Raw genomic sequence first — 20885 nt, 5'->3', positions numbered from 1 at the left:
GTAAAACGAATATAACTTTTTTCTCAAGAACCTACAGGTCTCAAAAATTTAACTACATAATTTTAGAAGCATTATTTAGTAGTACACCAAGTATTATCAAAATCTCTTTGTTTATTCGATTATCCATAGAACCTCCTTAAAGTATTAAAGGAAGTTAAAAAATCAAAAATTCACATTTTAGCTGAAATTTCTAAAAATTAATAAAAAATAATATATAATTTTTAATTATTTACAATTATATCGATTCGTTTCAATGTAAGGAACACAATTATTTTAAATTTAAACTTGAATTTAAATAAATACACAATTTTTCAGCTAAAATGTGAATTTTTGATTTTTTAACTTTCATGAATTTATTAAATTTACTTCAAATGTAAACTGTATATATACTAATCGATTCTTTTTCATGCAAGGAATACAATTATTTCATCTATATACTTAAATTTAAATAATCACAAAATTTTATAGCCAAAATGTGAATTTTTGATTTTTTAACTTTCATTAATTCTTTAAAATAAAACTATACTTTATATATACCGATCGATGTATCGTAATGTAAGGAATACGATTTTATTATATATAACCTTAAATTTTTCTATTTAAAAATTTTTTCGATTAAAAAAAATTTTTTGGCAAAAAGACGATAAATTTTTTTTTTTTGTTTTTTTTAAAATCCTTTGGTCAGATTTGAGATATTAATATGATAAATAAGCCTACCAAATTTTATCTAAATCCATTAAAACCTGGGAGTCGATTATGTAATTTGATTTGACTTTGACGTCAAAGTCAAATTTATTTTTTGATTGCAATACGTCAAATTGCTATCAAAAAATAAATTTGAATGCGACGTTAAATTGAAATAAAAAATTAAATTTTAATTTAACGTGTAAGTTAAATAAAACAATGAATTTGTTGAATTGAATTTGACATTGACGTTAAAATAAATTTGATTTTGACGTCAAATCAAATTACATAATCGACACCCTGTTAAAGTTATCTTCTAAACTAGAAAAGAAATCCACACATACATACCTCCGGACAATTGATCAGGATCTCATATAACATGTTTCTATATAGAGAAAAATTTGTTACCGCCAGTTTGAAAATTTTTATAAATTAAAGGACTATAAAGCTTCCTCCACGAAGAAGCAAAAATGAAATCAACGTTAATTGGTGATGCCTGCATTGTACAATTGGCCTTCTACATTAATATTGGTTTTATTTTCAACCTTTCGAGTGGTTGCGATCGTAAAAGAACGCAATTGTTACCACGGTAAAAGAGAAAACAGCCGATAGCACTATCAAGCAGTTGAAGCGCTCTTGAACACCTTCTGGAGATTTCGATTTTTTAGGATTCCGTACCCGACGGGGGAACCCTATTAATGAGACTAGTGAAGCAATGCAGGTACCCCCCCCTAGCGGCCACACGAATTTATCTAGAGGGCTGAAATTTGGTATACATATGTATTTTGGCGTGTAGATTACAGGAAAAATATAGCGAATCTCATAGGAATTAATTATCATAGCGTTGTCAAGGAAAAACCATGAATTTTTACGAAAAATCCCTAAAAATGACTATGTACCCCCCCCCTGGTTACCACATTTTTTTACATAGAGAGCTCAAATTTGGCACACTTATGTATTTTTACGTGAAAATTACAGGAAAAATATAGCGAACATGATTCGGATTAATTTACATAGCGTTGTCAAGGAAAAATTAAAAATTTTGAAAAAAAGCGATTAATCCTTCTAGCGCACACAATATTTGACGAAGGCAGTTCATATTTGGTATACTTACGTATTTTTGCGTGTAGATTATAGGAAAAATATAGCGAGCACAAGTGGAGTTGATGTTCATATTGTTTTTAAGGAAAACTCATATTTTAAAAAAAAATGATGGATTTTTCGAATAAAAAAAGAAGAAAATTTTATCCTAAGGGATCCAAATTTATACATTTTTACGTGTAGATTACAAAAAATATAGCGAGAACGATTGGAGTTAATTATCATAGTGTTTTCAAGGAAAAACTGATAATTTTCGATAAAAATCATGATTTTTCCCCAAAAAACGAAGAATATTTTATCTAAAGAGTTTCAAATTTATACACTTTTACGTATTTTTGCGTGTAGATTACAAAAAAATATAGCGAGAACTCCAATTGTGCTTGCTATATTTTTTGGTAGTGTTTTGCCATTCTTTATAATTTGCCATTTTCTTTTTTTTACCATTTGCTATTTTTTTTATCTTTTGACATTTTTTATTTGTTGATATTTTTATTATTTGGTGAAATCTAAAAAAGATCATAAAATTGAAATTGTTAAATGATAAAAAAATTAAAAAATTTTTAAAAACTTATGATAAAAGTATCATTAAAGTATTATTCTATGGTCACATTACAGGAAAAATTAAGCAAAATTGGAATTTTTCCATCGGCCTTCACACTTTAAACCCCTCAAATTTTAGGATTAGGGGTACGGAACCGTCGGTTTTAATGCGAGTGTAACTCGCACTTGTCCAATTTTTTTCACATAAAATTACTTCGAAATCGCTTTTGCTGATATAATTTCTATTCTACACATCATAAAGTATCGTTTAAGAAAACGAAAAAAATTGATTCTTTTTCCGGGTCAAAGGTGTCACTCCCCCTTAAGTGTCATAATTGGTTTAAATCATTTTATATATTACATTTAAAAGGCATATGGGAGACAGTGTGTCCGTAAAGTGCTGCACGCGATAGATAATTTTTGAGTATACTTGATATATTTAAAAGAGAAAAATTAATAATTTTCTCTTAATTTTGAATTCATAAGCTTAAAGGAAGAATTATTATTTGACTTTGTGGATAATTTGTAATTTAATTTTATTTGTTGACTTCTATTTAATGTGGGTGGAATAAAAACCACATGTCGAAATCGATGATTTGCAATCAGAAAAGCTGGCGTCAGAATATGCTAGGAAATCTTTCCTTGGTCCTAAATAATTTAAGCCCATTGATTGAGTCCCTTTCAAGTACATAAACACTCTTTTCACCATGTTCCACTCATTTTCAGTCGGGCTGAGCTGATGTCTGCTGAGAACATTAACTGCATATGCAATATCAGGACGAGTGGCACCTGACAAATACAAGAGACTACTTATGGCTTCTCTGTATGGAATATTTAGTGTACAGTCTTTTTGATGTTCGTTATGGTCTTCTTCTCGCGCACGTCGTTCATGATTTGCTACTTGCCTTGTTATCATTGGAGTATTCTTAGGAAAATCCTTTTCAAAGCCAAATTTTAATAAAATTTTATTGATGTAATCTTCTTGAGATATAGTCATAGCTTTCGTTTCTCTATCTCTTTGGATTGTCATGCCTAAGAATTTTTTCGGCTCATCAAGGTCTGACATTTTGAAAACATTCATTAAACTTGTTTTATTTTCAGGAGTTTTACACTGTCGTTGCTTGCTAACAAGATGTCGTCGACATAAATTAGTAAAATTACTGTTATTTTCCCGGAACTCCATGTAAACAATCAATAATCAAAATCATTTTTGATCCTTTTTTTCATCGTTTTCTAGTCCTAATGATTTTGCTATTTCAGTGAATTTCCTATTCTAGCACTTTGGACTAATTATTATGCCGTTAAGAAAGGCAAGTTGACATACATCAAGATCGTAATTGTTGATTAAGGCTAGCACTGTTCGCACAAGTGTTAATCTAGAAACAGGTGCATAGGTCTCCTTCAAATCGTACGAGTTTCTATCTTTAAAACCCCGTATAACTAATCTTGCCTTAAATTTTGTTTGTCCGGAACAGTCGTTTTTTCTTTTGAACACCCATTTAGAATCAATAATATTCGGTCGTTTACCTGTTTTTCCTAATTTTGGGCGATCTATCAAGGTCCAAACTTGGTTTTTTTTTATTAAACTCAGTTCCTCGTCTACTGCACTTATCCATTCATTTTTATTTTCATATTCTATTGGGAACGGCAAAATCGTGAAGCGCAATCTGGTGGCGAAAATGTGAACGAGAGGGAATGAGTCGCTGACAATCAAAATACATGTGACAGATGTAAACAATTGATATTTCTAATAAAATATCCCTTATTTTCTATAAAAGGTTAAGTGATAAACATATAAATATGGATTCTGGAGTAGAATTTACTCCCAGGGAAGTCTTAGTTTTCATAAGTTTCCGAAAGCTGGATTATTAAAAGTTGATTTCGAAAATAAATTTGGTGTTAATGAACAAAATGACAGGAGAGTCTTATGGGAAAGACAATTAAAAATGGGTAAAAAGGTTACAGATTATATGGTAGTTTGTTCGCTCCATTTTACAAAAAATGATTATTCTTTTTTTACTGGACCAGGTAAGAAAATGTGTATATATGTATTTAAAACTTTAAATTTAATTCAGAAACTAATATTTATTTATAAATTTATTTAAAACATACTATTAATTTTATATTATTTATATTAAGAATGCGCTTATCCTCTTAACGTAAACTTAAACTTGGAAATAGTTTTTAAAAAACAAAAATATATTAAAACTTGATTTTGCCTAATTTTAAAAGATCCAGTTGTACAATTTTCAGAAAAAATTATCTTTAGTTCAAATTTGTTATCAAATGGTCATTAATTAATTTATTGTATTTTTATTTTTAAAAATTACCTACGAATTATAATTTTTGACCAATTTTTATAAACAATAGCTCATTTTATTCTCTGAAAGATTCTCCTAAAATTCTATGTTTGTTCAATTTTGTTAAAAAAATATTTATTAAATTTTGTTAAAAAAAATGTTTATTAAATTTTGTTAAAAAAATGTTTGTCAAAATTTATAAATAAGCAAATTGTTATTTTTTTAATAACTTTTGAACAAAATATTTTCAATCAAATTCAACGAACAAAGTTGCAGAGAATCTTTTGGAGAGTAAAATAAGCTGTTGTTTATTAAAATTGGATAAAAAATTACGATTCGTAGATAATTTTTATTAAGAAAAAACACAAAAAGTTAATTAATTATTATTTAATAACAAATTTTGACTGAAAATAATTTTTTCTGAAAATTGTACAACTGGATCTTTCAAAATTAACCGAAATCAATTTTAAACATATTTTTAGTTCTTTTAAAAATTATTCTTTAGATTGAAGTTGTGGTAAGAGGATAAGCACCTTTAAAATATAAGTACTTTAAGTTTTATTCATTTTTCTTCATTTCTGATTAATTATATAAATTTTTGTAGATCAAACAACTAAAGCTCGATTCCTTAAACTAACTGCTGTACCGTCAGTAAATTTGCCAAAGTCGACTGTGGAAATAGAAAAACAAAGCGATGAGAAAAAAAATGCGATGAGAGGAGAAAACTTCCATTTGAAAAGCGAGAAAAACGATCTTTGAACGAAAAAGAAAATGATTCGAATTGTGATTGTTTTTTAAACGATAATCAAAACAATGAGGAAGAAGGCGAAATTTCTTCTGTTGAAGGAAGCATTGAAAATAATGTGAATAATTTCGATGATACTCTTTCTGTTGCTAACATAACAATTCAAGAGCCTATCAAAGAAATTAAAGAAAATGCTTTTGAAGATGCGGAAACACAAGTGACAAGTGGAGATTTTGACAATCCTTTTTTAATTTCCTCAAAAGCGATCAGAAATTAAGCACCGCCACTGGGATTCTGAATTTAAGATTGTTTAACAATTTTGTAAAGTCTTTTGATATAGCTGCTCCTCAGTTAAAAAATCACACTCGTGTTGTGGATACAAAAGATAGAGTTTTAATCACATTTCTGAAATTAAAGCAAAATCTATCTTATGCATTTCTCTCGATTTTATTCCCAAACGTAAGTCAGAGATATTGTTTTGATATTATTTGCAATGCGATAGATGTTTTATATGAAATTATGAAACCGTATATTAACTATCCAACGAAAGATGAAATTCTCAGAAATATTCCGCACTGTTTCGACGATTACTCCGAGACCAGAATAATTTTGGATTGCACAGAAATAAATTGAGATTCAGAAACCAAAAAATCTGTGTTGCCAAATTTCAACGTACTTCCATTACAAAGAAAGGCACACGATTAAATTCTTGACAGGAGTAACACCCGGTGGAATTATATCTTTTTGCTCCAAAGCCTACGGTGGTCGAGTTTCTGATGAATCTATTTTCGATCAAAGCGGTTTAATAGATATTCTAGAGGAAAATTCCGCTGTTATGGTGGATAAAGGCTTTTTAATTGTCGAAGTGTGTGCCGATAACAACATAAAATTAATAAGGCCCTCGTTTTTTAATAAAAATCAAACTCAGTTTTCGGAAAACGATGCTGTGGAAACTTCGAGTATAGCAAGTGCAAGAGTACATGTCGAAAGACTTAATCAAAGAATAAAAGTTTTCGACATTTTAGGAGGTAAAATGTCTTCGTGCTTGGTACCAAAAAGTGAGAAAATTATGTTTATTTTATGTGCTATTGCGAATTTAACCTCACCGATTTTTAAAGATGATAAATTTAATGAGTAATAAATATTTCCGGCGCTCACGGTTCGGATCAACTATAAGATTTAAAAAAGTCGCTTTAGTCGCATAAATTTACAAAAAAAGTCTAATGAAATGTCAGAAAAAGTCGCCAAAAGTTACTTGAAATTGTAAAAATGGGATTCAAATTGACTTCTATATTTGAACAAAAATTGTTTTAGTAATACAAAAACTTTTTTGAAAAAACTGAAAAGTAGATTTGAATATTTCAATTTATTACAACATGATCAATAAAAAAAATTGTACTGCTGAAACATAAAATTTGTTTTTCAAGTCAAAAAAGAAGATTTAGATATAAAAAGAAAATAATAAATATAATCTAGAAGTCAGAATTTTGGGACTACGTTTATTTTAATAATAAAAAATAGTTTAAAATATAAAATTTATGAAAACATAATTTTTTCTGCTCAAAAATTTTAAAAGACTGAATAAGCAGTGAAAAAAATAAGAATTAATACAATGATTTTAAAAATATTTTATTCTATTTTAAAAAGCGTAATTTTCAATGTTTCATAAAAATTTGAATAATTTCCAAAATAATGAACGTAATTTTAATACATTACGATGGCTGGGTGTAAAAACATGATACATCGGATTGGCGTTGAAAAACATGATACGTCGGACGACAAGACGACAAGAAACAAAATTTGTAAACTTATTTTAATAATTGCAGATCGTTAAGTGCGCTGATGAAAGCTGCTGTGGCGAGTGGAGAAGTAATATAAAAGATGTTCTTCTCATGAGTAATGGTTTTCTACCACCGCCTTTTCCTTTGCGTAGGACAGATCAAGGAAAACTCATCATTCCTCCCCCCGAAGATGTCAAGGAAAGTGATAGTTTTCCGGACCTTTGCCTACGCCAGTCCATTGGATTAAAACCTGTCACTACAACAGCTTCTCCTATTCCATACGATTTTTACTGTCCTTCAGTGCGTTATGAAATCGAAGGTATAAATTAAAGAATCATTAGACACACAGCCGAAAAAAAGTCATAACCTAAGTCCGTCATTTTGACTGTATTTATAAATATAAACAATTTGTAAATTTTTCTTAATTTTCAGGAAGAACATGTGATTTTTGTGGTGCTTATTTTGCATCCAAAAAGCAAAAAGGCATCCACAGTAAAGCCGTACATGGTCGTAGCACCAGCGCTTGTGAAAAACAGCGTGTAAACAAATTAATCACAAAGCGGGGAACAGAAGTATTATGTGAAATCGGTACTTTAGAGCCCGTAATAGAGTGGCTTGAAGAAGAAGAGATTCAAATAGACTCGCTTGATGTTCCTAATGACGAATCAGACGAAAATGTATTTCCGGTCATAACTGACCTACATGATTGGTTGATCTCATTATTTACAGAAGATTTTTCTTAAATATTTATATTTAAATTAAAAATATTAGTCATTTAAGTGATTTTTTATGTTGATGTTGAAGATTTAACATTTTATTTAATTTTATTTCATGTTCAAACGAAAAAAAGATTAATAAAGTTCATGTTAAAAGATACGTTTGTTGCTATATGCAAAAATGAAAAAAAAATTGTGTTTTAATTGACATGTTTCTATTTATACTATGTTTTTATGAATAAAAATGCATTTTTATAAAATTGAAAAAACTACGTTCTACTGGACGGGGGGGGGGTAAACCGAAAACTACGCTGGTCTACGTGGGGGGAGGGAGGGGTCAAAAAGTGACAAATTTGAGACTACGTAGTTTATGGACGATCCCTTACGGAAAATAGTACATAAAACAAATGACAATTGTAGACTTTTTTACTTTGCACAGCAGTTTTAAACAATCACTTCACATCTTTAAATTCATCTTACTTGAGCTTGTTACTGTTATCTAATAAAAATATTCTTACTTAGTACAAAGCCTGTTTTGTCATTAAAAAAGTGTCCAATATACAAAAAACCTATATGTGGAAATTTTTATTTTTTAAATATTGTTTTCTAATCTTATACATTATTAGATCTATTTTGAATTTTACAAATCTACCTTCAGATTCGTACTCAGCGACCCCAAAAACCCAGAGATACGAAGTTTTATAAAAAACTAATAACATTTATAAATTTTGACCACCATATTGGATCCGCCATTTTGAATTTTGAAAACCCGACATCAAATTTGTAATCAGCAACCCCAAAAACCTTCAAGTAACAAGTTTCAAATGAATTCGACGAACTTTTATAAATTTGAAACGCCATATTGAATCGGAAATTTTGAATTTTAAAAATCTGACTTCAGATTCGTACTCAGCGACCTTAAAAACCCCTAGATACCAAGTTTTATAAAAAATAATTAATATTTATAAATTTCGACCGCCATATTGGATCCGTCATTTTGAATTTTGAAAATCTGACATCAGATTCGTAATCAGCGACCCGGAAAACCCCGAGATACCAGGTTTCATAAAAAATTATTAATTTGTACAAGATTTCCTATCACCTTTCATTTAAGGGTTGTTTTTACCCCTAAAAGCAAAAAATGACCTGATCTAGCAAAACGGCCAGACACGGGTATCTTTTTTTGGTCCTAGTTTCTGAAAATCATTGATTTTTTCGTGTGTGAAAAAAAAGTTGAATTTTGTCGGACGGTGTTATTAATTACTTTTATTACACAGCCACAAAAAAAAAGTTTTGATCTGGGGGTCTGACTATATGAGGAGCTGGAAAGTAAAACTCGCTCTCCGCTCGGATGGACTCCGTAGAGCCAGTCAAACATTTGAAAAAGTGATGAAAATTGAAATTCAAAATTTTGAATTTTGAAAAGTACTACATTATAGGAAATTAAAAGGCGCATCTTTTTTTCCTTTGAAATTTTTTTATAAAACGAATATTTTAGTTTCTAGAGACCAAAAACTGAGAAATTTAAATTGTTAAATTTAATTAAGTTTTAAAACATAAATCATCGTATCTCCGACAATTATTAATGAATTTGATTCAAATTTGAGATGTACACGTAATAGGGTCTACTGAAGGCGACAAAATAATGAAAAATTAAAAAATCATTAATTGTTTAAATTTTTTTTAATAAAAATTGTGACCAGTTGATAATAACGTTTTCTTACTTTCATCGACAAAAAGTCTGCGGGGAACTTTGTAGTTTAGAAAACTTCCAGTGAGACATTTGTTTATCACTATATAAGGAAGTTTTCTGTAAAATATTAAACCAATTCATTGAAAACTTTAAAAATTATTCAAGTTTTAAGAAAGCGCGGTCGACGCGCAAGTAAGTCCTAACGCTATTCGTACAGACAGCTGTTCCGTGCATGAAATATAATTAGATTTTCACATTAAAGTATAAATTTCTTTATTATTATTATTATTATTATTATTGCCTATTCAGAATTAAAGTTTGTTGTTCAGTTTTATAAACTTTAGAAAGTTAATAAGATATTTGTAATACTTTCTGAATAAGTATCAAAAAAAATATTTTGAATTGTAAAATTTTGAGTGTATTCCTAATATAATTAATACTTTAATCTTTGATTTGTTTATAAACTTTGTCAGTTAGGCTGTGTACGTCTTACATATAGCAGTAAGAAATTAATTTCTAATATTCTAATTTTTCTGTGAAAAATGTCTGAAAAAGGTATTTTGAAAACCGTAAGAAAAAAATTAAAAAATGAAAAAATGTGGAAAGCAAATGTAAGAAAGTTTGCTTGAAATGAGGTAAATTTATTTGCATTTTTAAATTAATTAATAATTATGTTTTGAAATTTACTTCGCTTTCATTTTGGAATAAATTTTTTTTAAATATAACAGATTTATTAAACAGCAAAATTTTTTTTTGAATTCGTTAAAAATCTCAATATATTAATATAAAAATATCATTTATTTCTAATATTTAATTATATTGCTATGTATAATATGTATTTTTAAAGATTACTTTTGTACGAAAGAACTTGACTAGTTAATCAATAAATGAATAAATAAAAAACATTTCTTTTCTATTTCTTAAATAATTTAACATAAATAAATTTAAGATAAATTTTCGACTTATATTATTTAAAAAAATTATTTTTATTTATTACTTATCTTAAATATTAATTTTTATTATTTTTAAAAATTTTATTTTTTTTATTTTGTTGAATTGAATTTGATATTTTAATATTTTAGGGTAGAGAATATATTTCTAAATCCAAGAAAATAATTTGTGGAAAAAAATTTTTTCCGGTAAAAAATTGCTGTTTCAAAAAATGTTTTGAAATTGTGGACATCTCTCAGCAAGAAATTTTTTTTAATTTATTTTGGAAATCTGCTGGAGATTATAAATCGCAAAATTTTTTATTATATGGGTTGATGAAGAGGAAAATGTTTCACGAGAATAAAAAAAATGTTGCGTGGGAATATATTTTTCATTGCAATTATCATCAATCAAGTGAATATCTTTGTGTTTGCCAAAAATTTTTATGTCAATTGTTAGTTATAAATAAAGGAAGATTTTCGACGATTCAAAAGAAAATTTTAAATAATGACTCACTCGACGACAAACGAGGAACCCATATAAATAGTCATAACGTTCGTTTAACGGATGAATTAAAAAAAATGATACACGATCATTGCTTGTCAATACCTCATTCTCCATCCCATTATGCTCTAGAAAAATCAAATTTATTGTACTTTGATAACTCAGAGCTTACAATGACTACACTATATAAGTTGTTCATCGATTATATGTCAAAAATCGGTAATTTAAATTCTCCAATCGCTGAATCAACTTATTCAAAATATGTAAATCATAATTTGAATTTCAGCTTTTCAAAACCGCGTACAGATGTCTGTAATTTTTGCTTTGAGCATAGAGATAATGTAGAAACTTTAGAATTTCAAAATCATAAAAAAATGGTTGAAAATCATAAGATTTTAAAAACAACTATGTTAGCTGAAAAAAATGTTTTATGTTTGGAATTTGATTTCGGACAGAACTTAAATTTACCAAAAATTCCGGTTAACGAACAATATTACAAACGTTTAATTGCATTAAATGTTTTAAATATTCATACGTTTGGTAAAAGCAAAAATAGTTATATGTATTTCTTCACAGAAGGTCACTTTAAGAAAGGTGCTAATACCATCTGTAATTTTTTATATGATGCTATAAAACGCGAATTAAAATTAGATTATTATAATAAAATTTATTTGTTTTCCGACAATTGTGGTGGACAAAATAAAAATTATTTAATTTCATGTTTCTTGACATTGTTGTCTGAAAATTTGCAAATTGAATTGCATCATTTGTATCCCGTTAGAGGTCACAGTTATTGCTCTTGTGACCGAAATTTTGGGCTTTATGGTCAAAAAAAGAAAAAAATGGAAGTTATTGAGACGGGCGAAGAGTACTTTAAACTTATAAAAAACGCGAGAAATCCACCCTTTATAATAATTAAAGAAAAGGATATTATTGTACATGATTTTGAAACTTTAATTCCAAAGAAATGTAACATCCCTAAAAATCTTAATATTAGGGATACTGTTAAAATCATCTACTCTCCAAATAATCATCTTAGTGTTTATAGAGATTATAATGACCAACCAGAAGATTATATTTTAAGTTCAGAAATTAATTTTAATAATTTATTAGAAACGCCACCTCCACATTCTACTGGTATAAGCAAAGCCAAAATTGATGATATCACAGCTTTACTTAAATATTTAAGTCCTGCAGGAAAGTAATTTTTTAATAAGCTATTTGAAAAAAATTAGCACGATTTTAAATCAAACAAAAACGTTCTGAAAGAAAAAAAATTATTTATTAAATTAAATGCATTTAACTGCATAATATTACAATAAGACTGTTTTTTTATTTATTTTATATATCATCATTATAAAGTGTATGTATCGAAATTAAGTGAAATAATAAAAAAAAAATTTGAAAAAAATTAGTAAATATAAGGTAATAAAAAAATTTAACATTAACAATGTATATACAAAGAAACTGTTGAACTGTTTGTTAATAAATAATAACAAAAAAATGTATTATTTGCATCATTTTTAAAATACATATAATTTTCCATTTATTCAAAATGACAAAAAATTTGTAAATTATATTTGTTCAATAAAATAACATGGTAATTACAGAATTGAACATTGTAGTATTAATTGTCAACAAACTTTAATTCTGAATAGGCAATAATAATAATAATAATAATAATAATAATAATAATAAAGAAATTTATACTTTAATGTGAAAATCTAATTATATTTCATGCACGGAACAGCTGTCTGTACGAATAGCGTTAGGACTTACTTGCGCGTCGACCGCGCTTTCTTAAAACTTGAATAATTTTTAAGGTTTTCAATGAATTGGTTTAATATTTTACAGAAAACTTCCTTATATAGTGATAAACAAATGTCTCACTGGAAGTTTTCTAAACTACAAAGTTCCCCGCAGACTTTTTGTCGATGAAAGTAAGAAAACGTTATTATCAACTGGTCACAATTTTTATTAAAAAAAATTTAAACAATTAATGATTTTTTAATTTTTCATTATTTTGTCGCCTTCAGTAGACCCTATTACGTGTACATCTCAAATTTGAATCAAATTCATTAATAATTGTCGGAGATACGATGATTTATGTTTTAAAACTTAATTAAATTTAACAATTTAAATTTCTCAGTTTTTGGTCTCTAGAAACTAAAATATTCGTTTTATAAAAAAATTTCAAAGGAAAAAAAGATGCGCCTTTTAATTTCCTATAATGTAGTACTTTTCAAAATTCAAAATTTTGAATTTCAATTTTCATCACTTTTTCAAATGTTTGACTGGCTCTACGGAGTCCATCCGAGCGGAGAGCGAGTTTTACTTTCCAGCTCCTCATATATTTTCTATGTCTTTTGGGTCGCTGAATCCGAATCCGAGGCCCATTCAACCCCATCACATCAGGTTTTTGAAAAAACCTCAAAAAATCAAAATGGCGGACACTTTTTTGGAAAATTTATCGGATTCGCTTGAAACTCGCTACTCGGGGGTTTTTGGGGTCGCTGATTACGAATTTGAAGTCAGTTTTCAAAAATTCAAAATGGCGGATCCAATATGGCGGACATTTTTTTGAAAAATTTGCCGGATTTGCTTGAAACTTGCTACTCTGGGGTTTTTGGGGTCTCTGATTACGAATTTGAAGTCAGTTTTCAAAAATTCAAAATGGCGGATCCAATATGGCAGGATTTTTTGCCAACTTTATTAGATTCGCTTGAAACTCGTTACATGAGGGTTTTTGAAGTCGCTGATTACGAATTTGAAGTCCAATTTACAAAATTTAAAATGGCGAATCCAATAAAGATGTTCTTTTGAGAAATCAAAAACTTGAGTGTTTTAATTCACCCGTATTTACTTTGTATCTTGCGTGTGCCTGCGTCCAGGGCACCTCCACGTGGTGACAGTGGGCAACGGAGTTTGTCTCCTATCCGGCGAAGTCCCTGGATTAATGGCTTTGATGCCGTCCCAGCAAACACTGTTATATATCTGTTCTAGAACTGTTACAAATTTCTTGAGAACATGTTCTGTAACTGGTTAAGAACGTGTGAGTCACTGGTTACGCAAAACGTCGTACTCAGCAGGTATGTTCAGATATGTAACAAATCTAGAACGCGGTTACAAAGTCATTTGTAACAGTTCTAGAACTGTGTTGTAACAACTATGAAAAGAGGAATGTAACCAGTAAGGAACAGAGTTCTGTATTTGTTACGTAACTAAATTACGTAACAGGGATAAAAAAATATTATATATGTGTTACGTAAACGTATCACAGTGTAGGAACAAAAATCTATATTTGTGACATAACATTGTTTCAGTATGAATATGTATCATAGTTCTTTAAATGAGAAGAACAGTAATAACAACGATCTAGTGTTGTTATACATGTTGTCCCGAAATTTCCAAGACATTTGGGTATTTTGTAACGATCTTATTTTTGAGAAAAAGAAACTTAAATGAAAGATTGTTCAGAATAACAAAATCAAATTGCATATTTTAACATATTTTGCTATTCTGAACAAATTTTTAAATTTTTTATCAAAAAGGCTATTATTACGCGATATCCAGACATCCCTAAAATTTTAGGACACCCTGTACTATTGTGGTGCATAATAAAGTTGTTATTAGGTTATATAATTTATATTTAACACATTCTTATGTCATTAAAAAATTAAATGTAAATGTTTATATCGAGTTAATTTGATTTGACATACTGCTTTTTTCTTACAAATGTATGCACAAATGCTTTATGCTTGTTAATATAATAGAATTTTATTACTATTGTTACTCACAAAGTTAATATTCAAATAACTATATATCAAATACACAAAACATGTCTTATTATGAAATTAATAATTTTTTTTATTACAAATTTACATCAGGGCGAAATATATATGTGACACGGACAGTTAAAAGGGACTTACGATCCGAAAAAAAGATTTCGAGAAAAACGACTTTGAAGTTTAGCAAGTTGGTTTTGATGCTTGTGAACGTTTTAATGAATTAAAACTTGTTACTCGGAGGTTTTGGGGGTCGCTGATGACGATTATGATGTTATTTTTTGAAAATTCAAAATGGCGGATTCAATATGGCGGATGACTTTTTAAAAAATTGATCAGATTCGCTTGAAATTCGTCACTCGGGGATTTTCGGGGTCGCTGATTACGAATATGGTGTTAGTTTTAAAAAATTTAAAATGGCGTATCCAATATGGGGGAAGACTTTTTTAAAAATTGATCTGATTCGCTTGAAATTCGTTACTCGGGGGTTTTTGGGGTCAGTGATTACGAATATGATGTTAGTTTTTAAAAATTCAAAATGGCGGATCCAATATGGCGGATGACTTTTTTAAAAATTGATCGGATTTGCTTGAAAATCGTTACTCAGGGGTTTTTGGGGTCGCTGATTACAAATATGATGTTAGTTTTTAAAAATTTTAAATGGCGGATCCAATATGGAGGACAACATTTAAAATTTGTTCGAATTTGTGTAAAACTCAAAAATTTCGTTGGATCTGCCATTTTGAATTTTTAAAAACTAACATCGTATTCGTAATCAGCGAGCCCAAAAACCCCCGAGTAACGAATTTCAAGCGAATCCGATCAATTTTTAAAAAAGCCATCCGCCATACTGAATCCGCCATTTTGAATTTTCAAAAACTAACAGCGGATTCGTAATCAGCGACCCCGAAAACCCCTGAGTAACGAGTTTCAAGCGAATTTGACTAATTTTAGAAAAGTTTGTCAAATTTGATTTTGTTGTACTTTTTTTTTGTCAAGGTACCTAACTTTGAAGTGAAATTGTTAAAAAACTAATGCAGCTAGAAAGCTGCGGTTTAATGCGTTGGAAAGAGCGGCTTATTTACTATAAGAATCAATAAAAAAATGAAAATCGATTTTTTCGGACCGTAGGTCTCTTTTAACTGTCTGTGTCACATATATTTACAAGTATAAAATATGCATCACACATTCAACATCAAATTAATTATTTACGTGCAGAAGTGGAATAACAATGAAGCTATTATTTTGATTAATTTTGAGTCACTTTCTTTTAATGGCATTAACATGAATTATTTGGTTCGGAGAAAGTGTTTCAGAATTTTCAATGTAAATTAATAGAAAAAGAAAAAACCTAAGATAAGCAACTACTATCTTGGATATAAAACCACATATACGGCACTGTCAAATTTAAACTGTTCAAATTTAACTTTATATTTAAGACAAAGGACAGCTACATAACATTGTTCCGACACAGTTCTAGAACTACGTTGGAACATCACTTGCAGATTATTTGTGACTAACGTGTTACAGAAATGTTACGTAACATTGTTACAGAATTGTTCCGAATTGTAGTAACAAATGTCTTCCAGAACTTAACAGCAACAGAATTTCAGAACAGCTACATAACATTGTTCTGGCACAGTTCTAGAACTACGTTAGAACGTCAGTTACAGGTCACTTGTGACTATTGTGTTATAGAACTGTGACGTAACATAGTTACAGAATTGTTCCATTTTGTAATAACAAATGTTTTCTAGAACTTAACTGCAACAAAATTTCAGAACAGATACATAACATTCTTCTAGCACAGTTCTAGAACTACCTTGGAACGTCAGTTACAGATCATATGTGACTTTCGTGTTATAGACATGTTACATAACATTGTTATAGAACTGTGACGTTATCATAATATAGAACAGTTCTGTCACTCTTTTGTAACAACTGTTCTGTAAAACTGTGACATCACTGTTATAGAACATTTATAGAACGTGTTTGCTGGGGTCATGGCAGACACACGTAGGAAACGTATTACGATGCAGGGACTCGGAACCCCAGTATCGGCGGTTGAGAGTGAGAAAGCAGGCTCTCAGGCGTCGTCATCCAGCAACTGCAGCTCTTCATTGGTGGGAAACTTGGCTAATGTAGAGTATAATACGACAAGAAGAAGTAACAATTCATTTCACAACTGTGATAGCAGGCGTAATGTGTTTTGTTACATTTGCTCAAAGTATGAAGTTACTTCCTTGCGGAAACAAATAGATGATGACATAAAAGTCACGTACAAAGAAATTTTTGCCTTGACTATTGGTGAGCATTCATGGGTTCCCAATATTATTTGTAATTCTTGTCGAATAATGTTGAATCGTTGGAAAAAAGACAAATTGGAAGGTAAATTTTCTAGTCCTACGGAGTGGAACCAACCTCGTCGTGAAAGTGACTGTTTTTTTTGCTCTAATAAAGTGAGTAGAGCTTTTAATATTAAGAATAAACAGAAGATAGAGTACAAAACAGTGACATCAGTAAAGGCTCCAATTTTATCCGTCAAAACCAAGCAAAAAACTGACTTCGAAGGCACTGACGTATTTAAAAATACTGAAGTGATGGAAGTTGATGAATATGAACCTGAGAACAATGACACCGACAGCGACTCTGACTATGGGGAAGAATCTAAAAAATCGGTCCCAATGCTGCTTTCACAGTCTGCATTGAACGACCTTGTACGAAATTTAGGCTTACCAAAGGACAAGGCTGAGTTTTTAGCTTCATTTATGAAGCAGAGAAATTTCCTTGAACCACAGACGAAAGTTTCTGTTTATCGAAATCGAGAGTCAGAGTTTAGGAAATATTTTGTTAAATAAACTAGATAGTTTATTGCATTGACATTAATGGCCTCATGAATGAACTGAAGGAAAATTGCTATAAAGCAACTGATTGGCGACTTTTTATTGATTCCTCGAAAAGAAGTATTAAGGCAGTGCTCCTGCATAATACTAACGTCTATGCTCCTATACCCATAGCTCACTCGACTGTCATGCAAGAAAAGTATGTGAATATGGCAGTACTATTGGAAAAAATTGGCTACGAGCAACATAAATGGCAGATTTGTGGAGATTTAAAAATTATAACTATTTTACTAGGGCAACATTCTGGCTTCACAAAATTTCCTTGCTACTTGTGTTTATGGGATAGTAGAGATCGAGAGCACCATTACAAGGTGAAAGATTGGCCAGCTAGAAAATCCCTCACACCCGGATCACATAATGTTATCAATGAATCCCTAGTGCAACGAAAGAAGATCATCCTTCCTCCTCTTCATATTAAGCTAGGTCTGATGAAGTAATTTGTCAAATCTCTTGATAAGACAGGCAAATGTTTTAAATACTTACATCAAATTTTCCCTAAACTTTCCGATGCAAAAATTAAAGAGGGAGTGTTTGATAGTCCTCAAATTCGGAAACTCTTTAGGGATCCTGATTTCATTAAAACGATGAAAAATCGAGAGAAAGCGGCTTGGCAAAGTTTCCAAGCAGTTGCTTAGAACTTCCTGGGAAACAAAAAAAGTCCACAATATAAGGAACTAGTCGCCAAACTGATTCAAAATTACGAAAAACAAGGGTGCAACTCTCGATGAGTTTCCAGAAAACCTGGGACATTTCAGTGAAGAACAAGGTGAACGTTTTCACCAAGACATTAAAGTGGTTGAAACTCGTTACCAAGGACTCTGGGATGTTAACATGCTTGCAGATTTTTGCTGGATGCTAAAAAGAGAAACACAAGATCAAGAGATGAGACAAAAAAGAAATCCATTAAATAGATCTTTTGAGGAAAAGAGAACCAGATACAGTTCAAAAAAATAAAACAATTAGAGTGATAAATTTTTCTCAAAAAAAAACTTTTCCTCAAATAGCATTAACAACCAGCCCTTTTAAGAGCTACAAGATGTACAAAATCCGATCGTGCAACCTCCTCGCGGTGTACATCGGGTAACGCAAATGCCAACGGTACATTATTTAGTAAAATAGACGTGATAACATAAACATTGAAACTAAAGATATTACGCGCGTTTAATAGCACAAATTGTAGGTTTTTTTAGATTATGTCCGAATCCTGATATGATAAATTTAAACTGACCTCAAATTCGTAATCAGCGCACCCAAAAACCCTCGAGTAGCAAGTTTCAAGCAAATCCAGCATTTTTCAAACAAATGTCCGCCATATTGGATCCGCCATTTTGAATTTTTGAAAACTTACTTCAAATTCGAAATCAGCGACCCTAAAAACCCCCGAGTAGCGAGTTTCAAGCAAATCCGGCAAATTTTTCAAAAAAATGTCCGACATATTGGATCCGCCATTTTGAATTTTTGAAAACTGACTTCAAATTCGTAATCAGCGACCCCAAAAACCCCCGAGTAGCGAGTTTCAAGCGAATCTGATAAATTTTCCAAAAAAGTGTCAGCCATTTTGGTTTTTTGAGGTTTTTTCAAAAATCTGATGTGATGGGGTTGAATGGGCCTCGGATTCGGATTCAGCGACCCAAAAGACATAGAAAATATATAGTCAAACCCCCAGATCAGACCTTTTTTTTTTGTGTGGCTGTGTTATTATTACTTTACAGGTAAATCCTCCAGGAAATGAATAATTGGAGGGTTTACTAGAAAAAATTTACCTAAGTTAATTTAATTTATTTAATAATTGTGTTTTAAAAAATATGCTTTACTTACTCTCCATGATTGACTCTTTAAACAAATATTTAAACAACACCAATTGTAACAGAATATTTACAATATAAATATTTATAATAAAATAGAATTATTTATAAAATCGCAGATTTTATCAATCTAAATATAACCTTTATAAAAAGCTATTTATCCTAATTTTTTTTTGAACTGACATATTATGAAGCAAAATCATTTGTTTCATAAAACAGTTTCTAAGATTTGACACATTTTAAATTTCACGGTCAGTGGTACCAACAGAAATTTGAAAAAAAAATTTCGTTTTTGACGTGTCATGTTCTTCAAATCAAACGACAATGTATCATGTTTTCCAACGCTAATCCGACGTATCATGTTTTTCAACGCCAATTCGATGTGTCATGTTTTTACACCCAGCCATCGATATACATATATATATGTATATTGCACGATACTGTTTATATACCTGTAGACTAAAAGCAACTTTACCCCTATCGTCAGGTTATTTCGCTCAATTATAGTGCAAGGTAAAAATTTATTAGATGACGAAAATATAATTTAAAAAATATAATTATATAATATATAAATATAAAAAAAATATAAATATAATATAATAGATAGATAGATAGATAGATAGATAGATAGATAGATAGATAGATAGATAGATATGTTTATTTGTATATAATATATAAATATTGTTACAAAGGATCCAGTCTACGCCATTATACACTTTATTCGTTTATAATAAACGATCGAATCTTCAGCGCATTACCCACATATTGATATAGGTTATTCATTTGTTCCATTTCCTCTACACACATAATATTTTGTAAAGACTGAGTCTCATTCAAAGCAGGATCACGAATTATATATTTTTTTAAAAATTTATTTCTGCTAGCCTTGTAAATCGGGCAATAGAGTAGAAAATGTTCGAGTGTTTCTAACTCATTAAGATTGCATAATGTGCATATTTCTAATGTATTAATTATATAATGATTTCCTTGATAAGTTATTCTTATTCTCTTTTCATTTGCCACTCTTAGTTGTCCGATTAATCTAATTTTATGAATTGAAATTCTAAAAGTTAAATATTTTTCAGTTGAATTAAGTTGGCTTATATGTCTATAAGTGGAGTTATATTTGTAGTTTATGCATTTTTCTATTATTAAACTTTTCAAATTATTTTCCCAAGAATTTAAGACCATTTGACAAACTTTTTGCAAATTAATATTTAGATTTTGATCATCCCACAGATTAGAAAGCCCAACTTGTTCAAAAAGCATCCTGATTTGCGAGACCCAGTTATACTGTAAGCCTAATGTATTTTCCTTGTCAAGTTCAAGCAATTTGTTATAGCATTTTTTAGGTAGCCTATCGTTAGACATTTTTAAAATACGACTCCACCAAAGCAA

At 29.7% G+C, this 20885-nt stretch overlaps 1 protein-coding gene across 1 annotated transcript; it reads right to left on the bottom strand.

Annotated features, from left to right (window-relative positions):
- Positions 1 to 2875: 2875 nt before the first annotated feature.
- On the bottom strand, positions 2876 to 3391 carry LOC127283900 (uncharacterized). Its single transcript, XM_051309017.1, has one exon. The coding sequence runs from the start codon at positions 3389 to 3391 to the stop codon at positions 2876 to 2878; it is 516 nt and encodes a 171-aa protein (XP_051164974.1).
- Between the last annotated feature and the right edge of the window lie 17494 nt (positions 3392 to 20885).

The sequence above is a fragment of the Leptopilina boulardi genome, unplaced genomic scaffold, assembly GCF_019393585.1.
Source record: "Leptopilina boulardi isolate dan_hultmark-lab unplaced genomic scaffold, ZJU_Lbou_2.1 LbouV2_315, whole genome shotgun sequence".
Taxonomy (NCBI): Eukaryota; Metazoa; Arthropoda; class Insecta; order Hymenoptera; family Figitidae; genus Leptopilina; species Leptopilina boulardi.
Note: the sequence above shows the minus strand (reverse complement) of the source record. Positions and strands in the feature narration are given on the sequence as shown.

What these genes read in the sequence shown, in the direction of transcription:
- LOC127283900 (XM_051309017.1), bottom strand. Translation starts at nt 3,391, where the DNA reads ATGTCAGACCTTGATGAGCCGAAAAAATTCTTAGGCATGACAATCCAA.